Here is an 11,311-nt window from a genome sequence, read left to right on the forward strand (position 1 = left end):
AAAAAATAAAACCTTGTACTCAGACAAATGAAACTACATTTATGTATCTTATATGTACTAAGCTACTGAGCAATGCTTTGATACAACCTCCCAACTTTTCTCTTTTTTAACAAAATGTGATTTTTTTTTTACCTTGGACTGTGTAATATAATTTCAACTTTATCTTTAACAGCATTCAAGACGTTTTTAACATTTCAAAACACATTCTCGTGTTAGCAGACAGATTACACTTTCACACGTGACCGACAATTCCATAACAAATATAAAATATCATCAATGAAATATTATCAAAATATTCAACTGACGGAGTTGACACATCTGACGGTGGTGACGAAAACCTGAATTTGTAGTCATTTTAACTATCAAATACACTGAATCAGTCAATTGCTGTATTAAAACAAACACAACAAACAGTGAGTATGTTATTGTTTATAAAGCTTTTATTCAAGAGTCGCATTTAAGTATTTTGATATATCACTGGAACACAAAATCTTACGGTGGTGACATCTGACGGTGTTGACAAATTTGTCATTTCATGTGGTAGCCATTTTATTTTTTTTCTGTTGATGCTAGATGCTAATGGAACCTGCTTCAGGAGAATAAAATGATCTAAATATTTCAAATAATTTCCTCAGAAATTGGAAGATGGTGTTGACATATCATGGCTGTGACAAAGGAAATATTAACATTAGGATTTAAAATATTCTAAAACTATAAAACTTAGCAGAGCCTGTCTGACACTGATGTACTCTGCTGCAGAGGTGAACTGTGGCAAGGGGGTCCTTTAGAGTGACAGCCAGTGTTGCCAACTAGTTTTCAGAGAGAGTTGCTAAAGGAAGGTCGATTTGTTGCTAAAAGTTGCTAAATGACGTTGTGATGTCATTGCTCAATGACGTCATTGCGTAATCACGACGCAAAATTGTCACATCATCAAACCTCAGCAAAAAATATATTTTATATATGTACATTTAGATTTGTTTTTAAAATAATATGCATGATATAATATTAAAATATACATAACTGTATTTTTAAATACATTGAATTATTGAAAACTTACACATTTTTAAATGATTACAATTTAAGTTTTTTTAGTAGCTAGTAAACACACATTCTCAATAATTATGCTTTAAGCAGTGTATTAGTAGTTAGTTAGTATGCTACACTCTTAAGAAAAGTCTGTAAAAATAAGGCACAATCTACTGTTAACATGAAAGAATTTTCCGTAATGTTTTTTTTACCTGTATATTTTAAATTACGCATTGTGTTTTCGGGTTACAAGGTTACAAAGGATGATGGATAATGGATAATGTCCTGAAAGATTTTCCATTTTTCGTACAGTGTACTAACTGATCAACAATCGCAGGTACAAGCTACTAACAAAGTGTATCATAAATGAACAATTATTCAATTATCAAATTATTCAATTATTATTAAATTGAACAATTGCAAATAGCAGCTAACTCAATTCTCGTGATGTGTGTACTGCTAGGCGTCTGTGGTTTCCTCTTTTTGTGTAATTTGGATGGACAATGTGTGCCTTTTTATTGTCCGAGTCCTTATCAAAAGCTGCTAAAAGTTGCCAAATAAATGTTTAAAATTGCTAAATTTGTTGCTAGGTGCTTTTGGAAGAAAAAGTTGCTAGGGTAGTCTGAAAAGTTGCTCAATTTAGCTACAAAATTGCTAAGTTGGCAACACTGGTGACAGCTGGCCCTGATATTCCCTGATTTTATTACATTTTATTGAATGTCTGACGATGTTGACAAAAAGTGGGGACGCAACTTTAAAATCTTATTAAACATGCATGTGTCATTAAAAACAACCTTGCTTTGATAGGAGATATTATTAAGTGTTGCTTTTGATAAAACAAGCTCTTTTTCAACATTAATTTTTTTTTTTATCCATTTTATTGCATATGAATGCTTGAACCCTTCTCTGTGGACACCCTGTTTTAGATGTAAGTTAGTGAGAGGACATTAAGAAACACAGATTTGTTATAATAATTAGATAATTTAATTGAAGGTGATAATTGTGTTAAATACATTCTATTATTAATCCCTCATGACATTTACAATTAAAAATATTAGTATGTTTAAGCCTAATAGCAGTTACCCTTGCTGGACCTGTTTTGTACCACGTCTCAAGAATGACTGTAATACATAAAAGAGCAAAATACAGACTATTTAGATATAACTGTAAGGATTTCAGTTAACTGTTGTAAAACCTAACGTTACTGTTTTGCCCATCAACTCTTGTCTTAGACAATCCATTCAGCGTTTTTTAAACTAAATAAACATGAAGTAGGATTAAAACATTAAACGTAAATAAAGCGTCTTACCTGTCAGATATAAATGCTTATGTATTGCAACTCAAAACACCACTGCTGACAATCTGCCGGCGAGTAAACACACTGTTGCTATGGCAACGAAACGTTTTAACGCTAGAGGTCGGCAGACGACATTTATTTTTCCATCATGAAAAGAGGCTCGAAAAAATTAACAGATGAAAAGATTTTAAACATAGTAAAAATCTTTTTAAAAATGACATACATTTAGTAATAATTTATCAACAGGATCTCTATTTATCAGCCTTGCTGTCATTACTATTCGTAGTTAATTAGTACTTTGCTATGAGGATAATCAATCAAATCATTAAAACAAACTGTTTTCATTTTTCATTTAAACAACATTTATTTCATGTCATCAGTAAGCATTTGTAGTTGTTTAAAAAATAAAAAGCTCTTCATTTACAGAGGAATTGTTTCTTACAGTTTTTTCCTTTTATACATTATAATTTGATACAAATACATTCTATTTATACATTAACATTAGTCTAACATTATAACAAAAGCACATTCTTAAGCCAAAAGAGGGCATAATTGGTTTTGACAAATATGTTTAAGCACAGTCTGCTTATACTTAACATGAAAGAATCATGAAGAGGCTCGAAAAAATTAACAGATGAAAAGATTTTAAACATAGTAAAAATCTTTTTAAAAATGACATACATTTAGTAATAATTTATCAACAGGATCTCTATTTATCAGCCTTGCTGTCATTACTATTCGTAGTTAATTAGTACTTTGCTATGAGGATAATCAATCAAATCATTAAAACAAACTGTTTTCATTTTTCATTTAAACAACATTTATTTCATGTCATCAGTAAGCATTTGTAGTTGTTTAAAAAATAAAAAGCTCTTCATTTACAGAGGAATTGTTTCTTACAGTTTTTTTCCTTTTATACATTATAATTTGATACAAATACATTCTATTTATACATTAGCATTAGTCTAACATTATAACAAAAGCACATTCTTAAGCCAAAAGAGGGCATAATTGGTTTTGACAAATATGTTTAAGCACGGTCTGCTTATACTTAACATGAAAGTTAGATCAAACTGTACTGACCACAAAATACACTTGGTCATTTCTGCACATCCTTCAGTTATTCACACTCAATTTCAGTGAGACACAAATATTATTATAATACCACTTCAGCATGAGTTATAGACATAAATAGATCCACAAAGTAAACGTGCCATAAAAGTACTCAAATAAATTGTGCAAATGCAGCCTTTTCTTGACAGTGTAACAGACTGCATAAGTTTGAACGGAATGAGAACGCAAGGACAACAGTAGCAGTAACCATAAACACTCAAATTCTGAAGTACAGTAGACTGATAAAACATTTTGTTTATAAAAATTTTTACAAGATAAATGTATACTGAATGTTTTGAGACAATGTGGTAATAGTAAGGCTGTAATGTGAATTTATTCATTAAATAATGAATTAAATAATATACATTATGGGTATGATTTTCTTAATTTGTAACAACCTTTTTTGAAAGACTTTTTAGAATCGATTTCAATGATTACAGTACAAATTTAAATGTGCTTACTTAAGATACCACAATCGATTTGGGACTGGTCCCATCAACTGGCTGCGATTTAAAATATACTGGCTTTAATTTGTAATATTTCTTGGATAAAAAAAAACACTGTATACACTGTATCACATACCAGTAAAACCTCAAATCAATTTTGGATTAAAATTGCACTTGTTTGAATTCGCAGGCATGTTTGGTTTGACATCTGAGCTGCATATGACAGCGTATAAACCAACGTGCACTTTAAACCTGGTCTTAACTGGATACTGTTTCATCTAGTCCGTTGATATTTTCAGGCACTAAACCCTCTTCAATCGCCGCTCTGGATTCCTGCACCTTTAAATCAATTGAAAAACAACAGAAAACCCTTCAAAAGCCATAATAGTGATATATTTATACATAAAAATACTATATAATATACTGTATATACTCTCTCTTTCCCTCTCTCTCTCTCTATATATATGCACAGTGGTATTATTATGTATGCATGAAATATAGAAGTAAAATATTACTCACCTTAAAAGGTTGACTAATACCCACAATGCACTGCAAGTTGCTGCTGTAATAGCACAGCACACATTCTCCCCCAAGAACAGGGATTTCATCTTTGTTCACATAAACCTGTGATCAGAGAAAATATCATTTACTGCTTGGTTGCTTATGTGACAAAAACAAATTATTTGACAGTTTTAAAGCAACATAGACTGCAAATGTTGCATACTTGAAAGAGCTCATCAGTGAAAGACACCTGGTCATCCTTCACCCAGATTTTAAAATATATTAAAATACAAAACAGACATTTTAAACTGTAATAATTTCTTGATATTACTGTTTATACTGTTTTTTCCCCCCAAAATATATGGCTCCTTGGGGAGTAAAAGTGAATTCTTTAAAAAACAAACTTTAGGTAGTGGCCTTTATATTTTTATATTTTAGTCAACTAAATTACTAAACATTTTAGGAAGTTGGTCCCCTACAAGAAGAGCATCATATTTTGTAGGTCCCCATGTTTAAAAAGTGTGAAAACAACTGCTCTAAAAATATAAGGAGTTTATATGAGTTCAGTCATGCTGCATCTCCTTATGGACAGCATAAATACATCATGTAGATCAAAAAGCATTTTCACTAAGCAGGCCAAGTCGTCCACATGCTTTATAACCATGTGTGTTGCAAAGATCTGAACAGCTACTAGAACCGACAGCATTGAACAACAGCTGATCGATACTTACACATCAAAACTCTTTGCAACACACAACAACAACTACATCCAAACACAGACTGGATCTATATGGCTGTTATTAATTGATTATTTACGGTGCTTCATAGATGAATTGGTGTTACAGGACGGGATAGCGGCACACAATGCACTGGTCTTCATTAAAGTGTGAATGAGGTCTGTCAGCTCTAGGGCAAAAAAAAAAGGCTTTCCGCTGCCTGGCGGAATGCTACAAACAGGGAAAGGAATGCTGGTGGAATGCTAGACAAGCAGGGTAGGAAGGATTAAGTTAGGAAGCGCATGGGAATTTGAAAGCTTACTTAAAACCAAACCATGTCTTCTGTACCCTGCAGGGGTGAAAAAGAGCATCTGTGAACATCTGACAGTTAAAAACAGCCCTGAAGGAGGAGCTGCGGGAGATTCAGGATATTATGGGGATTACTATTGCTATGTACTGCAATTAAAGTCAACATGAAATCCATTTTAATTCCACAATAGAAATATATGTATGAGTGAAACAAAAAGTTGAGCAGGACTTGATTTTATCCATCAGGAATTGGCTGTGTTGTGAAAAGTGGTATTTTCTTTTCTTATTAAAAATAAGGTAAAATGAATAGAATTTCAAAGGCATTACATTCTGGAATAATGTGCCACAATTATCATTCACAAAAAGACCATGATTGAGCAAAGAAAATGTCTTATTGACTTTAAAACCAATGACTACAAAATACAGCAGGATGTACTGTAATAAGTTGTGTCATTTACCTTGTGTCATAGTTATCGGAGTTCAAATCGAATTTATAGGTGGGCTGAAAGTCAAGAGGTCCTTCTTCAAACTTCTGCAAAGTAGCTTTCTTCTGCTTCATCATGGTGAGCTGGTGAGATATTGACATGCACAGACACAAACTAACATTATTGCATAAATTAAGTGAGTTACTATTTCTGGATCGGCAAATATACGATTGATATGTTACTACATTTTTCATTTGCATGTATAGACATTGTTACTACATCTATTGACCAGTACCTGATCTTTAGGCCAAAGAAGATTATAACGCTGGCTGGTGATGCAGTTCCTTACAAACAGCATCCCGTGGTCCTCTATACGGAAATTCAAATCCCCAAACCAGAACACCACTCTAGAATTAATTTGCAATAAAGAGCAATGTAGATAAATGATAAGGAATAAAGAACACAATCAGCCAAATTAAATCATTCACAGAAGACTGTTATGTGGTTATTATTCATGACCGGGACTGACTTGTGATCCAAAATGCGTGGTGTGTTTTTGGTGTCAAAGGTCTGAGCATCTAGAATATACTCGAACTCATCCACCCGCTGAGAGGCGTAGTTCATGTGGGCGGTCAGGTGACAGTTCAGGAAGCAGAGCATGTGACCGTAGAAGGACAGACGGATGGACACGCCTCCTTTATTACCCTTTAATTTCAAGAAAATAAGGATGAATTTTCCTGCACAGCAAATGTTTGTTACATTTTCATTAGGTTTATCAAAAGTTGCTCTCAAAACTACAACTAACTTGCATTTCCATACTCTTACCCAGTAGCCATAGAGTCCTGTGCGTGTGTAAGTGACCTGAATGTCTCTGATAAAGGGGACGTGCTCCAGCTTGGAAAAGAAAAGCAAGAGCAGACCTTGCATCCGTATGGAGGACACCTGAATGGGCCACAATAAATACATTTATATAATTAAATTAAATATTTATATTATATTAAATATATAAACTATAATAGATTTAATAAATAACACATTTAATTGTAATTATAGATGATATTTATTCATTATAAGTTCATGGTAAAATGTTATTTAAGGACCAATTTTTACTATTAACTAGTTGCTTATCAGCATGCATATTACTAGCATATTGGCTGTTTATTAGTTTTTATAAAGCACATAATAATGCCTTATTCTGCAGGACCATATTTTAGATCCCTTAATCCCACCTCATACCTAAACTTAACAACTACCTTACTAATTATTAATAAGCAGAAAATTAGTTGTTTATCGTGGCAAAAGTCATAGTTAATAGTTAGTTAATAGTGAGAACTGGTCCTTAAACTAAAGTGTAACCAAGTTCATTATACCAACTTCATTATTAATTCATTATAGGTTCATTAAGTCAAATGTAGTAATGTAATTAAAAGTAGAAATAATGTATATACTGTATATTATAAATTATATTATATTACAATGTATATAATTACATTTAATTTAAATTGTATACATTTCAATGATTTAAATGCATTATTTCTTATTTAACCTTAAATATATAATTATATAAATTGTAATAATTCACATTAAAAATATAAAATGATTAAATAATTGTAATCACATATGTAATTAAAGTATATATACATATATATATATATATATATATATATATACACACACACACATATACATATATATATATATATGTAATTATATTAACATATTTAAATTATGTTATTAAAAATACACATTTTAATATATTATAAATAATAATATATTATAAATATATATCTTTTTTCTTTTTAAACCCTAACATTTACAATAATAATAATAATAATAATAACATTTCCCATTCATGTATACCTGTCAGAGCTGCTCTATAAATCACTGACTAAGAAATCAGTGGTATACTATCACATAATTAGTATGATAATGAACAAAAGCATGTTTGTATGAGTCAGCACCTTGATATAACCCAATGGAGCCAGTGTGTTCATGAAGAGGTGACTCCAAGAATCCTCGAAGGCCAAATCTGTGACAAACTTGAGAGGTGCAGCCTTCACCTCCTGCAGCCTGAACAGCAGCATCACAGGTGTTAAGACACTCAGACCACATACTTCTTGAGGTAAGATAACTGTCATTATTTACTTTATGGTCTGTCTCTCGCTTTCAAATACTGAAACTCACCCGATCACATAGAGGTCAGTTTTCTTCGGGGAGTTGAGCTGAAGCAGAGAGTTCACATCGTCAGGAGGCTCAGCTGTGGCCACATTCCACGTGACGACGTACAGCCTGTGAGTAAAAGAAAGAAATAATAGTTCTGCTTGTGTAACTCCTGTCCTTACATAACTGCTCAGATTAACAATAACACCAATTCAAGAAATTCTAAGCATATCACACTGCAGCTTACCATCTTAAACAGCTCAATCCGTTCAACCATTTTTAAGAACCACAGGCTAACATCTAAGGTTTAAAATGTCTCATCCCCTGAAGATCATTAACTCAAATACACTGAAACGTTGATTTCTCTGGAAAAACAGATAGAAAGGTGCACAGTCGCCACGAAACCAAGCTGGACACCTGCAGTCAGGTTTAGGTCTGCCAGACTTGACAACAAGAGAGATAGAAAACAAAACCTGAACTGGTCTTTCTTAGGTCGGACTGCAGACGAGAAAAGCCTAATCTAATATTTTAGCCACCTGGGCGTTGAGTTTATCGTTAGGGTCCAGATCATCCACGCAGGTCATGAGCATAGCCAGACGCTGTCGCACATACAGACGGCTGCTGGTGGACTCTGTGCCGGTGCTGGCCACACTGTCGGAGCGCGATCGCAGGGTTTCGCTAAAATATTCAGAGATTTCCTCCATGCTAAGCGACAGTGGCTGGTCACGTGAAAAAAATTGCACCTGAGTGTCTTGATAGATATTTCGTCTTGAGTTCCAGGGAAGCAAAGTCAGTTGTTCCAATAATGAATAATACAATAAAATGTGTGATATAGGCTGTAGGGGGAGTAAAAGGAGGCTGTAGTGTAGGCGAACTTTTAGATTTAAAGATGAAATCCCTAATCTGGTTTAACAAGGTCCTACGTGACCCACCCAACACAATCAATCTAAACTACAAACGTGTTCCTCAGTATGCCATTTAAACAATACACTGGATTAACTGTTAGAAATAAATAGCTAATTATTTCTATTTCTCTGACATCAATACTTATTTCTGATATTTTCATGCTATTAATTATATTTGTTTATTTGATCATATTTATCATATGTTATCATTTATTTTATATAATTATAGTATGTGACAATACATCTTATATTCATATATATACATATACAGTTGTGCTCATAAGTTTATATACCCCTTGCTGAATGTGCAAACTGTTAATAATTGAAACAAAATAAGAGGGATCATAAAAATTGCATACTATTTTTTATTTAGTACTGTCCTGAATAAGCTATTTCACACACACACACACACACAGTTTGTGATAAATAAACATTCTTGCATCATGGTAAGTATAGAAAGTATATTTTTATTTTTGACTGTATAGTTAGGAAACTAGAGGCCAAAATATGGAACCGTAAAACAGTTTGGTTTTCCATAAGCAACCGAAATCCCCCACATGAACAGAAACCTGTTGTATAACCAAAGTGTGTTAAGAAAGCTAATCCCAATGAGCTTATCCCTGCTTCATGCGTTCACCATTTCAGCGAACAAGAGACTATACTGTTCACCTTCTAGAATTCTGGATGTTGAAACAGAAAAAAGCGCTTTAGGTCTTTAATTGACAACCTTGTGACAAACTTACAACAATGTTTGTGCTCCATGAGAAGAAAATCTGAATGGATAATTGTATAGCTATATCAGCACATTGACATAATGACAGAATATGTTAAAATCTTAGTTTTGCTTTAAACTTTTTGATGGAAATCCATCCAATAATGGTTGTAGGATTAAAGCCCAAACGGGGTGACTCTTGAGCACTATTGCATTTTACTTGCAATAGTAAAATACAATATCAATAGTTTAGAATAAGAAAGCATATGCTAAATAAAGAATAAGATGGGATATTTACCCAAAAGTGTCCATCTTGCTGTCTTTCTGCTCCAGACTGACAGAATTCAAAGCCTGTGACAAATCGTCCTCCATCTTCTCCAACCTGTCAAACATACCATGCTTTTCTCAGCAACCTGCTTTGCATTTCATGTGCATCCAAATTCATCCGAATAAAACCACTAATATTCTCTTTCAAAGCTCAGCATCGGTGCTGTTAATGCAACACGTGTAAGACAAGCCATAATGTGTATATATAATAATAAAAATACAAATGTGAAGTATAGAGTATGACGTCAGGATTATAGCCAGTGTCAAAATAATGTTGCATGGAATACTCTCAGTACAGATTAATGCAACACTTATCATATCACAGTAACTGTTACATGCCGAAATGACAAAAATGATGGAACGTATTAATGAGAAAATCTAGGATGAATATGTTTGAAACAGTATTCAAACTACCTGCTAAACCTCGTTGTCTTCGCTTCCGCAGTCTCAAAGTCTCTGTGGTGTTAAACAATTAGTGGAGACAAAAAATATCCCGTAACATCACGAGCTGTGCACTGTATTTACATGAGAGAGGGAGTGTGTGAATCTACACGCAAACTTACTTCACTCAACAGAACAGTGCATGGATGCTGGAAACAAAATAAAAGTCCTAGGGGCGCTACCACAGTCTATGGGCGCTACTCATCTTCTTCTTCTTCGGTTTTATGGCGGGTAGCACCAATGTTAAGGTGCATTATCGCCACCTACTGTATTTGAGTGTGAACCAGAGTTTACCATTTCATAATAAGAGGACAAAAAAACCAAATAATTACTAAATAAAATAAAAAATGTTTACTTCTTTGCCTCAAGAAGATTTCCCCACTAAATTCTCTTAATCAGCTCTGTTCTCTTAAGATACAAAAATAAACTTTCTAGTCCATAAGTAAATATATTTTTAAGCTTTAGGTTATCCACTCCCATCTTTCTAAGTTCATTCTTCATTGTTTCTCATTCATTAGTATACTTTTGACAAATACAAATAACATGTTCTACTGATTCCTCCATTCCACAGTGCTCACATAATCCTGTTGGATGTTTATTTATTATTTGTTAAGGTTTTATTCAGCATAGTATGCCCAACCCTTAATCTTGTTAGAATATTTTTTTGGTGCTTCTTTTAATTATTCTCACGACTCCTACATCTCGCTGTATTTCATAAAGTTGACGTCCTGTATTTCCTGTATCCCATTCATTGTTGCCACTCCTTAGTGTTATATGCTTTAATTACTGCTTTTGCTTTATATTTACTAAGTGAGATATTCATGATATCCTCGTTTTCCAATGCCTGTTTTGCTAATCCATCAACCTTTTCATTACCCTTTATCCCCCCATGAGCTGGCATCCACATAAATATTATCATGATGTTCATATTCT

General features: G+C 33.2%; 1 protein-coding gene across 1 annotated transcript; it reads right to left on the reverse strand.

The window, feature by feature from the left end:
- Positions 1 to 3,186: 3,186 nt before the first annotated feature.
- LOC107587867 (inositol polyphosphate 5-phosphatase K-like) lies at positions 3,187 to 10,521 on the reverse strand. Its single transcript, XM_016275829.1, has 12 exons — positions 10,352 to 10,521; positions 9,909 to 9,992; positions 8,018 to 8,122; positions 7,795 to 7,903; positions 6,659 to 6,775; positions 6,363 to 6,538; positions 6,129 to 6,240; positions 5,867 to 5,976; positions 5,422 to 5,448; positions 4,607 to 4,658; positions 4,402 to 4,506; positions 3,187 to 4,221 (listed from the first exon to the last, which is right to left on the reverse strand). The coding sequence occupies exons 2-12, from the start codon at positions 9,980 to 9,982 to the stop codon at positions 4,141 to 4,143; spliced, it is 1,068 nt and encodes a 355-aa protein (XP_016131315.1). The 5' UTR covers positions 9,983 to 9,992; positions 10,352 to 10,521; the 3' UTR covers positions 3,187 to 4,140.
- Between the last annotated feature and the right edge of the window lie 790 nt (positions 10,522 to 11,311).

The sequence above is a fragment of the Sinocyclocheilus grahami genome, unplaced genomic scaffold (genome assembly GCF_001515645.1).
Source record: "Sinocyclocheilus grahami isolate Dianchi unplaced genomic scaffold, SAMN03320097.WGS_v1.1 scaffold6.1, whole genome shotgun sequence".
NCBI lineage: Eukaryota > Metazoa > Chordata > Actinopteri > Cypriniformes > Cyprinidae > Sinocyclocheilus > Sinocyclocheilus grahami.

Bases quoted from the DNA above. Each gene is read 5' to 3' on its own strand.
- LOC107587867 (XM_016275829.1), bottom strand. From the start codon at position 9,982: ATGGAGGACGATTTGTCACAGGCTTTGAATTCTGTCAGTCTGGAGCAG. The intron at 7,904-8,017 runs GTGAGTTTCAGT...GCTGCTGTTCAG, and splicing joins ACTGACCTCTATGTGATCGG to GCTGCAGGAGGTGAAGGCTG. The intron at 5,977-6,128 runs GTACTGGTCAAT...ATATCTCACCAG, and splicing joins TTCTTTGGCCTAAAGATCAG to CTCACCATGATGAAGCAGAA.